We start from the raw sequence: 19,060 nt of genomic DNA on the forward strand, positions 1-19,060 counted from the left end.
GGTTTTTTTTCTCTATCGATATAGCCTAACTTATAATATTTGGATGCTAATATGTATACTGTATAAATTCATGCCATTAATATTGATGTGAGTGTCCAAAGGTGAAACGCAAATAAGGCGAGTTGGGTATTTCCCAATGAGGGGGGGGGGGGATATACTGTTATGAAATGTTATTATCTGTTGAGGCAGGGAGCCTTATTACAACTGTTGTATCCCATTTCTCAAGTGTGACTGACATCTGCCTTAAATTCATTATTTCGAAAGCATTTTTGCCAAATTACTGTTTTTATAGAAAATATTCGGAAACTTGTAGCAAAAAGTGAAGGCGTTGAGCGAGCCTGTTGGCTGATTGATTAATTATTTTGTAATTCATTAATCATTTTCATAGGGCAAAAGGGCAACATCCTGCCACAGCAAATTGACTCCACACACACCCCCCTCTAGCCGACCACACGCACATAAACACACGCACACACAAGGACAAGTTCACACTTGCGTTGGGGAAGTCAAAAAAACATGGAAATACTTGATTTTTCAAATTCATAAATTATAATTTAATACCAAGAACAAATTTACAGCAGAATGCTTGTTTACAATAAGCTAACACAAACAAACAAGAATTGTGTTCAACTATAAACTTTCACACACACTCACATATATCACTTGCAATTAATAATAATAATAATCATAAAAAAAGTATCTATACGTTATCAATACCCTGCAGTCATATATTTTTATATATTTATATAAAAACGTGGGTCAGTTTAAACTGTTCATAATTACAATCATGTATCATTCTCTGGTCCATATGTGGCCACGAACAGCCAAAGATCAGTGTTCAATCAGTGATCCCTTTTAATTCAACCACAACATGGTGTTTGTGTGTGTGTTGAAGAAAAGCCATCAAAACAAGGACAAAATTGCTAGCTTCCAAATACACACACGCACGCACACGCTCTCGCGCACACACGCTCACGCACACCACTGCACCTGTCAAAGACCAAGGAGCAATAACACTAAAGTTAAAATATTGACTCCTTTTTCTCAAACCTGCTCACCCTGTTTAAGTCTGTATAGCCTAATAATGAACGTTGTTTCTTTTCTTTTTTGTTTCTTTAAATACAAGGGCTAGTGTACTGAATGCACAGATTATATCTATACAGTCAAAAAAGAGAGAGAAAACATTTACATTTATATATCAAAGGTAAAATAGGTTAGCGACCTGTGGCCATGCATTCACAGTCTAAATATACATGAAAAAGAAAACATTTGTAGTAATATGTATATACATTAAAAACATAACTTTCAGTGCTACTAGCTAAGTCTGCCACTCAATTTTGAAAACGTTGTATTACCGAGAAAAAAAATGGCAACCACAGATTTTTCTTAATCACATATACTTTGTATAAAGGAAAAAGTTGTTGAAATGAATTGACCTATATTTACAAGAATACTGCCTCTAATCAGTGTTTTTCAAGTGAAATACACGACTGAAGTTTAAAATCTAATCGAGTTCCCCCAAAAATGCTGTAGGCTTACTTTAACAACATTTTGATAAGAAATCACATCATGCTTGTCAGGCACTTAATGCTTGAAGTGAATAAAGGGTGACATTTCAGGGACGCTTTAATAATACTGCTATTAAACACTACTCTGTCTAGGCTTCAAACTTTTATGACCCCTTGACCTCTCCAATTTTTTTAAACAAGTCAGGTATGCTTTCAGTGCAGTTTGAAACCACTGCAAACAGCCTTAAATGCAAATATAACGCATTTAGAGCCACCTGTCTTAATACCTCTTTAACAGCAGGATAGGCAACTTGTAGGATCTTTTTTTATTGAATCCAATTGGGGAACTGATGCCAAATATTCAAAGTTGGATGAATTGGGGAAGACTTTTCAGCAAATAATTTGGAAAACAAAGTGGATCCTGTAACTTCATATTAATAAAGAGCAAAATGTTTTCGCTGGGTCATAAAGTTGAACATGAAGTCCAAAGAAACCCCCTTTTCCCAGATGGTATTGGTCATCCTTAGAATATAAGTGCGCTTGCAGCATTACGCCTAGATTATAAGCCTAAACTCCTATTGCTGTGGTTTTAATTCTTTTTAGAACTTTTTTTGTACACCTTTTCAAAATAAATCATTGTCTTAGAAAATAACACCACCTGTACTACAGAAATCACATAGGCCGGTTTGAAACCAGAAAGGAGGAACAAAGAAAGTACAAAACACAGCTATACATGGACACAGGACAAGTCATTTGAGAAAAGGAAATTCACGTTTTCGTATTTTCCCTTTCTCCTGTTTTTTTTCTTCTTTTTACCCAAATTATCATTTTTAAATGCACTTAATACTTAATGTTCCTTATAAGGATAAACAAAATCCCTTTCCCTTTTTTTCTCATTTTCTTCTTTCATTGAAAAAAATGAATCGAAGCAGGTTGTTCTGCATGAACACCGGGAGCTTGTATCTGCCATTTTGAAAGTTCAGTGGATGTCTCAATTTTTTTGGAGTAGGGGGGAATTCACAGTCATTTACGTCAATGTCTTTCTTCATGAAAGCCAGCCCCGTGTAACAGCCGGTTGGTTTTTTTATTCCTTCCACAAAAGCAGCTATAATCATTGTAGTCTCGCAGCCCCCCCCCCCCAACCCCACCTTTTGTTTGTTCGTCTCCTTCTTGGTTTACTGAATTGACATGTAAGGCCAGTTAAAACTGCTCCCCGAAAGCAACATATCCCTGATGAGAGTTTCAATTGGGGTTTTACCTACCAATCGGACGAAAAATAATTGTTCTATGACCGAGGAAGAGACTGTGCGGAGGGAAGGCAAGCGGAGTAACAACTTCCCAAACCGTGTGGGCTGGTTGGGGTACTGGCTCCGGACATATTCCTCCAGGGCGCACTGGGACTTCTCCTGCAAACTTTCCACATGGGCCACATCTGAGAGGCCACAAGCATCTGGGAAGGGGAAAGCAAATAAACATTAATAAAGTGTGACCTAAAGTGTTTCTCTCACGAGGAGCTTTCCCTCACTGTGGGGATATACAGGCGGAAATTGATAGCCTGTCACATTTAGAAGAAAAAAACATTTTTAGGAAATTATTTTATCCCTTTATATGTAAAAATCCAGGGTATTTGTTAAGAGGATTGTTCTCGTTACTACTATATGTTTTTAATCTAACAATTGTTATAGTTAAAACATTACGCTTGGCGAATTATTATCAAGGCACAATTACAAAAATATAATTGCGCACTGCGAACTGAGTTTTATTGATTACAGTATTTTATAATATATATTTTTTAAATAGATAGGCCTACATATATAGATTTTTTTTAACCGAACTTAAACGATGGGCTATGTTTTAAAAGCAGGTAATGTCGAATTTTGCTCCGCCACTCTTACTTCTCTGCTCCTCCTTTTATCGCTACCATACCTCGGTCATTTCCCTCGATAAAGCCACTTAAAAGTGAGCTAAATAATTAAGCATATTCATAGCTAAAGACAGCGTTTTAGATGAGCCTGTGTTTCGCTGTCAGAGGCAGAGCGAGGAGGAGTGGGGGAGAGAGGGAAAGACAGGGAGACCTACTGACCTTTAGTGAGCAGAGATTTAGCTTGGAAAAAGGGGCCCATAGCCTACGGAGTTGCCGTCATACTATACCACCAGAGACGCATAATCACTATTTTTGCTGCTGCATGTGGGCGGCTGATGATTATGTGCCAAAAAAGGCTTGTACGCGCATTGGTTAACTTTGTAAACTTTATGCATGACAACAACCACCAAAGTAGCAAATGCGTGTCATTCAAGCTACAACACAAGCCTCCGGTCTCAGGCATGGATCAGACCAATTAAGCCATCAGGGCTTAATAATAAAAATGAAATGACATGAGATGTGATGTGATTTTTTGGAATAGGTTTACAAACCATCACGAGAACAATGGTGGGCTAAATGAAATACAGAGGCTGATGGCTTGCAGGTATGGTATCATTTAAAAGACGTGCACTCACTCAAAACCCTGTAAATCTCTTTCACACGGATTTTTTGATTTCCCTCTTTAATGGTGGAGCTAATGTAACAAAATAACTGGGAAGTTTGGGTCCATGACCTAGTTCTGGAGCAAGTCCAAAGACGCCTTGAATCGGCGAAGAACAAATGTTCTGCAAAATAAAAATGAAAGCCGCCCCTCCTGTCACTGCTTAATGTCACACACTATTGTTACAATCTGACATATTTGCAATTACAGGGTTTGCATGGCTTCTACATGTTTTTCCTCGGACATGCATGTCCCCTAAATGACACGAGAGCGTTGAAACCTGCGCTTTGCTTTTACTGTGTGCAAATGGGACATTAGGCTTGTCTTTCTTTTTCTATTCCCCTCCCCCTCGGAGCCTGACATCATTTATATCTGTCATTCCCTACAAACAAGACGTGGGGTATACACACATTGATAAATGGCGGAAAAATGAAAATAAAGTCAAAGTGTAGCAATTCATCTGCAAGCTATTGGTTTTGCAAACAGTGTTAATAGCTAGATGTTATGATGCTTAAAGTAATTATGGTGAAGTTACCGGTGTTATTTAACTCAAGATTATCCTCTAATATTTCAGTCATTCTCCTCTGTTTTGTTGTTAATTTAATTTAACAAAAATGCTTGTACAATTTCCAGTAGCCTATATTTCTGTGTTTGTGTCTAATACATCAGTTTATTAATCAGTTAATTATTATAATTTAGGAGCCTCAATCCTATATTCAAAAGTCGTTGACCATGAAGGCAGCACATGTGTACATTTAAGCAGGATGTTTATCTAAGACAAACAACCACCTCTATAGGCAGTGTGGGTATATTTAGGTCAGCGTTGATTTAGCTGATGTCAGTGAGCATGTTAGTGACATTCACACAGACTTAACTTGGAGTGTGCCAGTCTATTGTCTTACCTGTGGTGAAGAGCACAATTGCCTTTAAGCAACTATATTCAGCAGAGTCAACGTGCAAAGCTTTGAGCTTCTCCACTTGTTCCTGGAAGATCCTAATGTGGTCCATAAAGGCCACCACTCTGTCCGCAGACATGGGGGAGGCGTGAAGGCCAGCCGCCGCCAGGAGAGGAGCCACATGCAGGGGCATGGAGCACTGCGCGGCGTTCAGCACAAATAACTCACTCCACGTCAGCCTCAGCAGAGCCACCTGGTCTGTGATCTGAAGGTCTGGAAAGAAGGGAATATTCCTGGCCCACTCCACGGCGCTGAAGAGCATCCTGGCTGCTAGTTCACAAATGTTCTCGATGCCCATGATGTTGTTGGGCTGCATGCACTGACTGCCATACCGGGACGTCGGGTAGGGCTCCGCTCTCAACAGAAGAGAGATATATCCGGATAAGTAGGAATGGCAGTGCAGTGGGTCTCCATTTGTCAAGGCGAACTGACCGTGGTGAGGCTGTGTGGGTGGCACCCGTCCCCTTTGCACCGCTGCAGTAAAAAGAGAAACTACAGATATTGAAGCCTGAATTCTACAAATCATCACACTATATACACTTAGGCATACCTTTCAAATATTATACATTTATGGCTGAATCAAGAATAAGCATCAACAAAATATATTTCACACAGCATGTTTGCTGTAGCCTACAATATCACAACACTCATACACACATTGTGTTATTGCATAGAGTTTTAAAAGGTCGCATAGATAATGAAGCTGTAGTGAGACATATCATTGTGAAACACACGCTTTAAAACACGTTTTACACATATGGATATGTCTTTAAAATTATGTTATTCGGCAACAGCAACATGAGCTGGCTGTGAAGGAACACAAAGAGGGCAAGGGAGACCTTGCATGTTTAACCCTTAACCTACTTAGCAATTCATCTTGTTTTGCCATAAAATGCAGGCCTATATTCGACATATATTCAAATAAATTCTTAAGGTTAAACGGAGGCTTTGTGTGCACGATTCAAGCTGATGTCCAGCTTCAGACTCCGTGAACATGCGGGAGAGATGTAGCCGGAACACGCTATCTCTTAATTCGGTACTCGCCATAATAGCGCAGAAGGACATATTGTTTCATCTATTCAGTACAGCTGTATGTCTACGCTTTGTCTAAATATATATTCGATAGCCCTAACCCGGCCAGGAGTCGGATCGCATTTGTGAAATGCAAGGCTATAATGCGCTGGAGCTGGATACAATAATAGAGCGGCTAAACGAAGACCCGGCGAGCCCCGGCTCAAGCACAGCAGAGAGCCGCTCCATGGCGAGCTGCTGCCGCACAGCCTGGGAGGGAAGAGTCGGGGGAGAGAACATGCTACGGGGGCGACATTACATGGTTTCATGTCTAGAAAAGCACAAGCACACTTACACACACTCACGCATATAAATCAGAAACATAAAGTCCCAATACCTTCCCGTCTCATGCCGACTTTCAGGCATTTTTTGAGGCGGCAGTACTGGCACTGATTGCGGTGGTGTTGGTCGATTGGACAATTCCTGTTGGCACGGCATGTGTAAGTGAGGTTCCGTCTTACGCTCCGTTTGAAGAAGCTTTTGCACCCCTCGCAAGTAAACTGGCCATAGTGTTTGCCACTGGATTTATCCCCACACACCACACACTCGATGTGCTGTGGCTGCTGCTTCTCCGTCGTCTGGTTCGTCGGCGTGGACTGTGTGTTGTTCGGGGGTCCTTGGACCGGAATCTGAGTGGTCGGAGGGGCGACCTGAGAGGACAGATTTAACTGGCCTGGTTGAGGGGTGGGAAGGGATAGTCCTCCTTGGGTTTGCGAGGAAAGGGTGCCTTGGGTGTCAGCCACATCGTCCTGGGAGCCTCTCCACACTACCATTGCCATATCTATCAGTCAACGTAAAGAAACTTTTTGTCTGCCGTTTTGGTGTCGCGGTGAATAATGTCTCAAGGAAACGCGATAAACTGTGACTAACAGGACACACAATGTCAAATCTAACCTACGTTGAATCCAGTCAAAATCTCCCGAAAACTGTCGATTTATTGCTGTTGGAGATGTCGCGAAGCACGTTTTCAAAACTGATGCGATGGCGAGCTGAGTCGCTGCCTTGCGCTTAAAGGCCAAGTCCAGGGGCGCTTACAGTCAGCCATCCAGTACACCCATCAATGGGAAATGTAGGCTAAATATTAAAATGATCAACCGATAGCATGGAATATTCAGAGAATGATGGAGCAGCTGGTGGGTAGGACCGTGTCTGCAGCAGCAAAAACAATAGTGAGCACACTGAAGCAGCTACTATCAAGTTCCAGCACAAGTCTTGAAGGAAATCACCAACTGGGTAAAAAAAAATGCGTCTTCTTCCTTTTCTTGTTGAGAGGTAGCGCCAGAATGCGCGCAGCAGAAGCCAATGTTTTTGGAGAGTCTGGACGGTGAAGACAACTCTTCCCAAAAAATGCTGAAAGCACTAAAAAACAAAAACCACAAAAACAAAGATCACAACCTACAAACCTCCTTCGTGCAGTGAAAAATAATAGGAAAAAGGAGTAGAGAATCAAAGTGATCAAATATGTTAAAAAGGCGGAGGTTAGGAAGTGATTTGCGATTGGTAGGAGCCGGGCTGGCAGAATGCTTTCTCTCTGATCAGCTCACTGAGCTCTCTATATAGTGAACTTTGACACGACTGCTGCAACTTAGCACACGTTACCATGGAGATCTGCTGCCATATAAGGAAGGAGAGTGTGTTTGACTGGTCAGAGTTTAGGGACCTCCCCCTCAACCCCATTGGCTAGTCGGCACTTGTGCTACTTGGTACCTTGCCAGAGCCAGCATGGAGGTCGAGAGGGCCGCTTGGTCCTAAAACGAGACGTGTTTCGGGAATCATTTTTTAGTCACTCAAATCGTCCATACTTAGAACATACTCAATTCCCGGTAAAGCACTAACAATTGCATGAAGAAATAACACCCTACCTTAATCCATTAATTGCCTCGTATCGCGTAACACTATATCTGTACATTTATCAAATACTGAAAAATCTAAAGAGATTTTGTCCCGTGGACACAGGTGCACCTTCTGCACATTATATTTGCTCATTATAATAAAAACTATTATTTTTGCCGTAATGTTTATCCTTTATATGTGAATATAAAAGACATTATACACATTTGAGAACACAAAGAGACACTCTGAGTGTATGATACATGATCATTGGAAGTGTGCATGTTATTTAGGATAAGTGTGTAAAACAGTGAAGACTTATATGCACATTTAAGGCAGACGCAGAATTTCTCCCCTTTTCTCCAAATGTGTTGCTTTATTTGGACAGGCCAATATAGGCTACTTATTAGCGCTTCTAATCACACCAGGTACCTTTCATCACAATCCACACCTCTTATAAAAACGTTATTGATAGGCTGCTGACATTATCTAGCCACCCGCTGTAGCCTGCTAATCCCTCACGGCCGCAAATATCCCCAACGCACCAGGTCAGAGGGGCCAGACCTGGGTCTCCAAAGTCAGAGCTCTTTCTTCATGTGGTCAAAACATGAAATAACCACATCTTTAAATAGGGTCTACTTTTTAAAATGTCCCTTGAGGTCAAAGGCCTTGCACATTAATGTGAAGATGAAAGCAAAGCCACTTCCTGATAAACAACCCTATAAAAGTGTTTTTTTTGGGTCATGCATTAAATTACACCTCGGATATCGCCTTATAATAAAGACAATCTACTGCTTTTGGGATGATTGCAAACACAGTGAGGGATGCCGAGGATGTAGAACGGGGTCAGTGTCTGCTCAGAGTGGCTGCTCTCATGGTTAATATGTTTTTAGACTTGTATTTAAACAGCGGTAAAGATTGGTTTACTTTAAACCCAGAGATCAAAGTTGAACTGCAGGTAAAACTTCACTTGCAGCCCTGCAGATGAACCTATAGCCTGGCTGTGTCAGTCTACAGAGAGCAGCAGCAGCAGCATGCTTTGTCCCAGGATCTATTACAGTATATGGGTGCCCCCTAGCGTATGAAGTTTTGCTTCAAATAAGATTCAATTTAGAGGAGCCATCCGACACGGAAACTGCTTCAGTCTCTTCTCCCGCATCGACCAAACTAACGAGCACCATTTTAAACTGATGACTGTTTGTTTAAATTCTGTTTTACAGGACTTGGACGGCAAAGCTTTCAGAGTTGCCAGAGTTGGATTTACTTTTTGCCACTTCAGGCAATCCCAGCGGTGGTATTTAGAGCAATTATGTCTTTATTCTAAAACAAATGAGCCGGTTTTATTTTGTCTGCATGATTACTTTGTCGGTTTCATTTACAGAAGCCGTGAAAACACCCCGAAATGTATCCGTTTCTCCAGGATCCGACTTCGAACGGTAAGTACGTTTTGCGCACTTTAATAGGATAAATCGTAAAAGTACCTGTGTTTTATTTCTCAGTTCTAAATTAAATATTGTCTAAATAAGCGGACAGCATTATTTGTTGAAATAAAATAAATATATGGCTGCAAACAACGCATATAGTAGCGTAAATACACGATGTTTCTAGTGCGCATTCAACACGGGCGTATCAGTCACTCATACTGCTTTTTTCTCCACGTGTTCATTTATATGATGAGTACATTAAGCCCAACTAGGTTGCAAATACCCATTCATAAAGTTATTTGATAGTGATAGAGAGGCAGAAGGCTGTATTCTTATAAAAACCAAATGCATATGTGTGTGGCTTCTTCCGTAGCAGGGTGCATCTTCTCTCTTATTCAGAATATATTTTGTCTTCTCTTTTTAGACACACTGCTCAGAATGAAACTGGCAAATCTTCGTCTCCAACAGACAGAATCAAACACAAAAAGCACGCTGTTTATTAAGAAAATGTTGGCAAATGTCTGATCATGCAAACACTTTGGAGAGCCGGTAAGAACAACTGATTCACATCATGTGTTGATGAGCGAGGAATGGGTAATATAATAATATCTTCGGAGCAGAATATCTTTTGACTGCTTCTGGAAATAATACGTCTTTAGGCTACAGCAAAGCAGAGATCCTGTGCGCCTTTTCTCTCGCACAGTAATATGGCCAAAACGCGCGTGTACGCCGCTGCTTTGTGTGGGCTAAGAGGAGAGAGGGAGGAGGGGGGGGGAAGTCAGAACAGACACCTGTCTATAAGTGTGCGAGCATGCATTGTGAGATTCTGCTTATTAGAAATTATAAGGAGATTAGAAGATGCAATAAGACCTGTGATTAGAGCTGTAATTAAAACCTGCCAACATATTTCATTTGATTGCAAAAATAAACATCCAGTGTCCTTAAACACAGCCTAAAACAGCAATGACTATTGTGTTATTATTATTATATTATCCTTATTATTAATTAGCTCTAATTCAAATTAATCATTATAATTTAAAATGACAATGTAATCATTATACAAAATTAAGAAGCAACTACATAAACAATATCCCTATTTCTTTCTTACATCTACATCTCTTACAATTATACATTATGCAGAGAATAAGAAAGCCTTTATAATGAAATGATAATAGCCTCAATTAACCTCGCGTAAATCTATACTGGGTTGAAAATTGAACACCTTTTCCACGCATAAACAGTTTCACACTTACACAATTGATTTGCTATTAAACCCTCTAAAAGTCTTGTGCTGCAGTTTTTATTTCCCGGGTTTAAAAGTTTCCTCTGTGTGATTAGCAGTTGTTCTGCCTTTAGTCAGAGGATAAAAGCACTATATGCTCAGCGAGCCTGCACACAACAATAGCGCTGCCCAACGGGACCAGTATCGATTAAGACGAGACAGAGGATGTCGCCTGCACTAAATATTTACTGATCACACACAAATAGCTGGATCTTTAACGATTTCCCATGCTCGGGCTGGGAGTAAGGACCAAATCACTTTATTATTGTTAGTAAAACAAAGCACACGCTCTGGAACACAGGAGTGGAGATGTGCTGATTGAGATAAGTGCAGCTAAATTAATCGATAGTGAGTAGATAATAGTTGAGATTTACGGCCGTGCAAAGAAAACGCTTTCACTCATGTATCAAGTTAAACTGACACGTGCACTGGGACTGGTCATTATTTGTATATGCCAACGCGCACTTTAGTCAAAACAGTGTAAATGCAACAGATTGTAGAATAAAACCAAATAACTACCAGAGTGAATTGGATTAAAAATGATCGCATATCAATCAGATTTTTTCTTTTAAGATATAGCCTAACTAATCTAAAAAGCAGAGTCATGCTGACGGCGAGAAACCGTCTCACACTTTTTGTAAAAAGTCAAAAACTGTGATGAAAGTGCACTTTAATCTCATCTGCGCCTTCACCGAGTGCTTCATGCAGATAGGGGGGGGGGGGGGGGGGGGCTGACCCGGGGGTCTCCAAGTTCCCGGCCTGATTAACCCCTGCAGACCCGCGCAGGAGCAAATGTTAACCAGGCTAATCAACTTCAAGAGTCTCATTGAATTAGACCACTGTGGAATCAGAACAAATTAAATCGTCCAATTTAAAAAATAACACCAGGAATATAACATGTTTTTGACAATTGGTTGAGATTCAACTTATCATAAAATATCAAAAATATACAATAATTAATGTCAGATAACACACAGGTTGATTAACTGTTGGAGGCAACAGGTTTGAGCTTTTGTGTATACAATTAAAAAGCAATATTTTAATATTCAAAACGCTCTTAAACAGCCTCAAATAGTTTTTTCCTGCTTGATAAAGATCACTAGATTAATGGTGGTTGTGCCCCAAAGTCACAGCAGTTTTATCTGCTGTATTGCATTATATTAGGCATCCTCTGGTAAAGGCTTATCTATACTCTCTTTATAGCATTGCTGTAGTAATGTTGCTTGAATGCAAAGATGAAAAAAAGGACCAATTAGTCAAATGTGTGCTTGTACATGTGGCTTTATTTAGGCAAAGAATATTTGCTGACCGACAGTTTCAAAAAGTTACATCAGACTCATATATCACAATAATCATAGAATAAATATAAGCTTAACGTAACATGAGCAAAGTCTCCTCATATAAGGATAGTTTAACATTTTAACAAATGTAATTAAAGATTTGTTTGCCATACAGGTTTTAACTCAATAAATTATCCCGTGTGCATACTCTTATAGAACGTAGTTTCTTTTGATTTGCCTTTTTTTCTTTGTGGTTGAATACTGTAGGTTACACTAAAGCATGGCTTTTACAGACTTTAATGGAAAAAAGTACGACTTTAAGTTATGTTTCTCTCTTTTTGGCATTTTAATAATATGTTATTACAGAAAATTGCATCCATTATACCAATTAACAACCACTTAGTGTAAACATGGTGTGTGTGTGTGTGTGTGTGTGTGTGTGTGTGTGTGTGTGTGTGTGTGTGTGTGTGTGTGTGTGTGTGTGTGTGTGTGTGTGTGTATATGAGCATTTGATTTTATGCACACATGTAAGCTATAGAGGCATATACAGTGTGAGAAATACTAACATGTATAACATTCACCTTTTTATGCTTCAGTGTTAGCAGACATACATGTACATGTCTTAGCAGAGACATAACAAGTTCATTCAGTGGCGTAGATCACTTTCACTCTGTCTGCATGCCCTAAGGGCTGCTATCTAAAAAGGCAATAGATCCCAGATAGCTCACTGTGTTCAATTTGCCAATGATAGATTATAGTGCCAATTTAAACAGATAGGGATCAATTTGTCTCAATGATCACTCTTTAGGCTGACTGCCAGCATGCTCTTAATGTATTTGTAAATGCTGGTTGTGTGAGTCGTGGCTGTTTAAGTGATCAAAACTATGGAATGGAGAGATGATATGAGAAATGATAAATTATGTGTTGTTTTGGCTGCTAAAGACTGCATTGATGGAGCATATGTGGTGATTACTTGAGGCAGATGACCAGAAGGTCAATGGTTTAACTCTAAGGACTAGCTGGGAAAGTCTAGGTAGGGGAATTGTGTGATAAGTGCTCTCTAACCCGTAGGAACCACTGCTGAAGTACCCTTCGGCAAAGCAGCTTAAGGCCCATCTGTCCCAGTGGAGCCACACAGCGACCGGCAGCACAACACCGCGGTTGTTCCCGGGCACTTGTAAGATGTGTCTCTTCGAGTGTGACCTACCCTCCCTCTTCTTTTTAAAAGAGGGTGAGTGGGCAGTCCACTCACCTCACTTTTCTTTTTTTCATGTACTCAGACAGTGAAAAAAGTTTTGGAGAGGACCTAAGAGAGAAAGCTGTGGCAGCATTCAGTCCTGAGCCAGACACGGTTCACATGTGGCCCCAAAGGCAGCAGACGGTGTATTGAATTACTGTAACTCAAGGTGTAATGTGGTAGCAGGGAGGGATATGTAAGAATTACACAAACGGATGTAGAGGAGGCGTACTTCAGCATCAGGTTTCTAATTCGGCTATAAAGTGTTGAATTGTATGCTTAATGTTCTGAAATGTCACCTATTACCAATAATTAATTAAAAAGGCAGCCATAGTGATCATTATTAGATTAATCAATTATATCAAACTGCTACTGTCCTGTTAACGTTGCATCTCCAGTTTTTCTTATAGGTGTTAATTTACACTAAACAATTACGTGGTTTGTAGGAGATAACCCGTCCAACTACGCTGGATCAACACATGCGTGTTGGTAAACTTCAAACCATAGCCGTGTGTCTTACAGTATGTGGTGTATAATTGCAATTTGCAGTGTCACACCAGCCACATCTATAACCAATAAAGTTTTATGACACCATATGAGCTGTGTTTGTCTTTAATGTTGTGCACTTACATTTCCAGAATGAATGTTTCCTGTTTTACCATGACAGATTAATGTAAGTGTGTAAATAAAGCTTTCTTTCCTAACTGGAACTATTGTTATAACTATATTTGTGACATGCTGAATGACATGTGAGAGTACATCTGACTATTTGTGAAATTATTTTCTATTTAGAGTCTGCGTTTAACTTCACTTATATAGCAAAATCATTTGTGTGAATACAAGAATGTGCAAATGTACCGTGTTTTCTCTCTGCTAGGCAAATGTTCACGATCTGAACATTTGTGAGGAGTAGAGTATTCTCCTGAAATTGAAACATAGTTATGATTATTAAACTTTACAGCAGAAACATATTATATGAGGCGCTTCTGCTAGTTCCAGGCCTAAAGACTGCAGGCTGAGAAATTAATCAAGCTGAAATGTTTCAACATAAGAACTCGTCTGTCAAAGTGCTGCAGAGATAAATTGTATAACTATGAAAAAATTCAGCAGCCTGTGAATATTGACGATCTTAACTACATCTTTACTTCCACAGGTATTTAACATTTGTGAATGGAACATATTGTATAATAACAAATACTGCCATTTTAAGTTTTTCACTTACACAAATCCACATGTGATCAATGGTCCTTAAGAACTGATGGAGGGAATAAAAGGAGAAGACCTTGACAACAGCGATGACTGCGAATGAAAAACACAAGATGTTCTTGGAGGGAGGATGACCTCAAGGGGAAAAGCCATTAAAATAACAGGAATCACTTATTTACAGGATCTTGGTTACTTTATCGTCATATGAGGACATGCAGGAGCTGCTTCTAGGGCTCACACCATGAGAGCCAATACTCCCAGGATGATGTCATCACAGTCAAATGTTAGACCTGCTCCACTGACAATAAACTGAGAGGGGATTTGTGGACATGTGATAGCGCCCAGAGGTTAGACAGAGCCATGACTTAATGTGTTCAGTTAACAGTATTTGTTATAAGGTTCCAGTTTAGGAGTTATTTGCCATTAACCATGGTGAGTGAGGAAGTTATTATAAACTTATTAACAACTTTTGTCTGTGTGAGTGTAATATTTTCTGTCTTTTTTCTGAATTTATTATAGACATTACTGACTTGAAACATGTGCATTCACCTTTCTAAACACACCATTTCATTATGCATCTACAGTTCTTTAACACTATAGTAATTTTTTTATAATACACTCAATGCACTTAACAGTGATTATACCAGACTATAAACAATTGTCAGTATTTGAATATGTAATCCTTGTAAGTGAGGACAAATTAATATATTCATTACCTGATATGTTGTCATACCAGAGGAGAGGTCTTCATGTTTATATTATCAGAATCAGAACAGGTTCTGCAAAAAATAAAACAAAGAAAAAGAAAGTCAAACGTAGAAGACGGAGTGTTGACATCCAAGATAATTAAAAATATGAACTCACAGCAAACACTTGTGGATGAATCAACTTGGTGTGTCACTTTTGTGGATCAATCACCAGGCGTAACGGAGCTGTTAACAGCAGCGGTGGCAGAGTCTGTCTGGGTAAGAGCAGCCAGAGCCTTCGGAATAAACTGTAGGGCATCAAAGCATGCAAAGAACAAAAATGAACTTATTAGCCAAGTGTTAACACTAGCAAGATAAGAGATAATACATCACCACTGTCTTTGTACTGAAAAACAAATGTTATAAACTGGTGTAATTTCCATGACAACAGCTGGCATGTGCCCTCGGGCAGAAATTGTCAAAAAGAGGGTGGCCACACATCGCTTGTGCTGTCTGAAGTTGAGAAGCCTCATCTGGCTTGCAAAGAAGGAATATCAGAAGGGAAAAAAAACAACACAGATCTTCAGTCGGGGGCCATTAAATTATTATTTTTAGTAAAGAAAGGCTTGGGGCAGTGGTGTGCTGGTACTGAGGAGGTAGGTCCACAGTTCAGTTCTCTCAAAGCTTTAAAATTCCTCTCACTCCTACGCCTCGCCTAATCTCAAAGTGCCGTCTTTGGTGTTTAAATTAGACGATAAAGAATATTCTTTCAGGGTTTACCTCATTAAAAACTTCATGAATAGTCACTGTAATGGTTTGTATATTTTTTGGTGGTAGTTGTGTTGATACTGTGGGCATCACACTACAGTATTTCCCAAGGACAACAGGTCATATCATGGTAAACTGTAAACATATAATTCTTCATTTTGAACTAAATATCTTTTTAACTACCAAATCAATTAAATAATCCTAACTCATACATACTAGGACACGTGCAGTTTGTATTAATTTACGAATCAACACAAACAACTCTGCGTGTAATATTCCTGACGTGCACTTTGGCACATGCTGTATGTACAGTAGTTACACCCACACATTGGCTCACAAACTGACTTGCTTATTCACTACAATACAACCAGAGATATTATATTGCTTCAATAATCTGGAGTGTGATAATCCTTCAGCCATAAAATCATTAAGTATGATAGTAATCTTTTACACAGCTTATTTCAGAGGAGGATTTATAACTTTTCAGATCATTAGACTGCTTTAGAGTATACACTAAAAATACCTACTGGTTAATTTTTTGATCCATATTTTTCTCTATGAATTAAACAGAATTAAAGCTTATTGACCCTGTAAAACATGGGTGACTATGGGAACATAAAAGGTAATGAACAACTATATAAATAGATTTAAAGAAAATCTATAAAAAAATGGTTGTGAACAAGAAAATGAGTATACTCAGTATGGGGACATGAGGAATCATTACTACAGGAGCAGCAGGTTATAATACAACAAATGGAATGATTGCATAGATGAATTGAAATCAATAAGCATTGATAAAACACATGTTCTAAGCCAGTGCACGTGTTATTTATGAGCCAGACTAAAAACTAGCAATGGTGTGATATTTGCCTCCTTTATCACAGGATATAAAACCCCCTCTCTACTTCTGAACTTGCTCATGCCCAAATCAAACTGTAGTGATAAAAAGTTGTCGGGAAATGTAATACATGAAATAAAAGCTACAGTTTCTTCAAACAGCATATTGTTTGCAGCTCAAGGTGAAAATAATACCATAAACTATAAGGGAGCCCATAATAATGTGGGTTCACACAACCGCGCTGCAAAAAAAAGTAAGGCACATTTCATCAAGCTAATTGCCTGTTTGTGAGAGGGAGCAAACTTTCCTACCACCACTCTATTATGGAAGCTCTTTCTTAATCATAAATAGAGCCCTTGTATCCCAGAGGGACTTGCTATTCTAATTTACAATTGAACTAAAGACCAAAGCTATCAATCTTTCACAGACACTTTATTTCTGCCCCCCTTCTCTCTTGTAATTGTGGTGACATAACCATAAACAACAGAGAAAAGGCTGCTGTGACTGATCTGTGGAAATGACAGCATTAACACATGAGCTGCACATAAGCACTCCCATCCGCTGGGCATGTGAGTGTGTGCACACACACATCAAGGTGGAATGAATATTAAGGGCATACACGCAGTGACACAGGCTTGATTTAAGTAACGTTATTAGGACTTCTTCCTGACACATGAGGATTAGGCGTAATACCCTTCACGAGTCTGAAGCAAAATATCGCAAAACACAAAAGTTTGTGAGAATAATGTAGACTTAAATCTAAGTGCCACTTCTTATAATAAAAGGTTCATAAGTAGTAATTTATGGCATTATTTGAGGTTATTATACAGCACTTTCTAGTGTTTCTTTTTAATCAGTTATTGGCCATTTATAAAAGGAAGTTGTGGTGTTAACCCTTTGTTTTATGATCATAATATTATGACGGTTGGTAATCCATTTACATGGATTTACAGGAATTAAGGCCATACTGTACATTTTGTAGTTATACAAAAAATACTAAGACATCATAAGGGGCAGTAGTTTCTGACATCCAATCTGTAGTAACTAAGTTGATAATAAATTGATTTGTTTCTTTACCAGAAGGTGAGGGGTCTGAGGGGTCTCCCTGATAAATGAAAAGCTCACTAAAAGGGCAAAGTGTCATGCTGGAGGAGGTGTTTATCCTCCTCCAGCAGAGAGATCTTTCACAATCTGTCAAACTAAACATGCTCTCATTAATGCTTTGTTCTAAGCATTGATGAATGATGTATAAAACATCGATACATCTGTTACATTTCTAAAATCATCATCAAGGTTGCCATATATAAGCCATAAGTGAGCGGTCCCGAGAACTAATTTATCATGTTACATACTTCCATGTGAAGCCAGCGCACAGTGTATACAAAACGGGAACATGTCTCCACAGGTTCACGTCTTCCACAAAGCCCTGCCAAGGTCTCCTGCTGTCAGCGTGTTGCTGGGGAGCCTCGGACACATTCCTGCATGCAGCGGCGGTGCAGTGTCACCACCGCTGCACCATGCCTCTGTGATGACTTTAATGATGAGTCTTTTCGTTAATGAGTTAATGCAAAAACTCTCAATGTCATCTCAAAGATAAGAGGGGAGAAAGCGGTGCATTGTACACATAATGACAGGCTCCCTGCATGCCCCTGAGATGTCACGGGTCAGCCATGTTAAGAATGTGTGTGCCCAATCATCCACTGATCTTTATCTGCCGGGCCTGCAGCTAACCATGACATGGGCCCAATCAGGGGTGCTGATGAATGGACAAAGGGGCCCTTGAATTGTTGAAGCTGCCACATGACTGCTTCTCTACTAAATCATGATGACATTAGCAATCAATATACCTATTACTGAACAAGTTATTAAACATGTTCTGAAAAGCAACAATCTTTACAAACTACATACAGTACGTTACAAGGGTTTGTGATGTTTGTGAGCAACGTCACTGGCAGGTGCATTTTTGATTTACAACCTTCCATACAGATGTTTATAAAGACCAGTTTATACTAAATGACATATTACAAAAGATAACCACAACGTATCTGTTTGTAAAACAACCTAATGTTTGAAATCATAAATTGGATTCTAGAGGCTGAAGAAAAGAGTCATATGCATCCCTGCAGTCAAAAACAAAGACAACAATTTGTACTGCGACTGAGTTTGTGATGCAATTTTAATCTATTCACACATTCCCCCAAGGACTGACGTACAAAGTGACAAATCAGGACCATATATGCTTTCAGATAGCACAAGGAGTTGGAGTATAAAAGGTTAAAGGGATAAATTCCAGGCGTCACTGACATCATAAAACCTGACAAATTGTAATAACGGACTGTGTAATCCACACCACTGTCATCCTCATGTCTTCAAGCTCCCACTGACACAGTTATAGTCTCAGATTCAAGTCTGCAGCCAAGTTTAGACAAAAAGGCCCATCCGGTCCGTT

The 19,060-nt window shown here is 39.5% G+C and overlaps 1 protein-coding gene and 2 long non-coding RNA genes across 6 annotated transcripts in view; 1 reads left to right on the top strand and 2 right to left on the bottom strand.

Annotated features, from left to right (window-relative positions):
* Positions 1-530: 530 nt before the first annotated feature.
* On the bottom strand, positions 531-7,618 carry nr2f2 (nuclear receptor subfamily 2, group F, member 2). Of its 2 annotated transcripts, none has more exons than XM_034084675.2 (3): positions 6,398-7,618; positions 4,936-5,463; positions 531-2,958 (listed from the first exon to the last, which is right to left on the bottom strand). In XM_034084675.2, exons 1-3 carry the CDS (start codon positions 6,837-6,839, stop codon positions 2,684-2,686), a joined length of 1,245 nt encoding a protein of 414 aa, XP_033940566.1. In that variant the 5' UTR covers positions 6,840-7,618; the 3' UTR covers positions 531-2,683. The 2 variants fall into 2 exon arrangements, with proteins under 2 accessions (XP_033940566.1, XP_033940565.1); XM_034084674.2 differs by having other exon boundaries at positions 4,936-5,481.
* Positions 7,619-9,019: 1,401 nt separating this feature from the next.
* LOC117448724 (uncharacterized) lies at positions 9,020-13,707 on the top strand. Its single transcript, XR_004552368.2, has 2 exons — positions 9,020-9,326; positions 12,948-13,707. It is a non-coding gene; the product is annotated as an uncharacterized lncRNA (long non-coding RNA).
* A 205-nt stretch (positions 13,708-13,912) lies between these two features.
* Positions 13,913-19,060, bottom strand: part of LOC117448725 (uncharacterized) — a 213,227-nt gene continuing 208,079 nt past the window's right edge. For 2 of the 3 annotated variants that reach the window (XR_011643458.1, XR_004552369.2), the window contains exons 4-6: positions 15,184-15,313; positions 15,036-15,098; positions 13,913-14,412 (exon numbers count right to left, since the gene is read on the bottom strand). This is a non-coding gene — a long non-coding RNA (uncharacterized lncRNA). The remainder of the gene's footprint in view (positions 14,413-15,035; positions 15,099-15,183; positions 15,314-19,060) is intronic. The other variant, XR_004552370.2, reaches the window with a different exon arrangement.

The sequence above is a fragment of the Pseudochaenichthys georgianus genome, chromosome 6, assembly GCF_902827115.2.
Source record: "Pseudochaenichthys georgianus chromosome 6, fPseGeo1.2, whole genome shotgun sequence".
In the NCBI taxonomy this organism is placed as follows: Eukaryota; Metazoa; Chordata; class Actinopteri; order Perciformes; family Channichthyidae; genus Pseudochaenichthys; species Pseudochaenichthys georgianus.

Bases quoted from the DNA above. Each gene is read 5' to 3' on its own strand.
- nr2f2 (XM_034084674.2), bottom strand. From the start codon at position 6,839: ATGGCAATGGTAGTGTGGAGAGGCTCCCAGGACGATGTGGCTGACACC. The intron at 5,482-6,397 runs GTATTGGGACTT...CAATATCTGTAG, and splicing joins AGTCGGCATGAGACGGGAAG to TTTCTCTTTTTACTGCAGCG. The intron at 2,959-4,935 runs GTAAGACAATAG...TCCCCTTCCCAG, and splicing joins AATTGTGCTCTTCACCACAG to ATGCTTGTGGCCTCTCAGAT.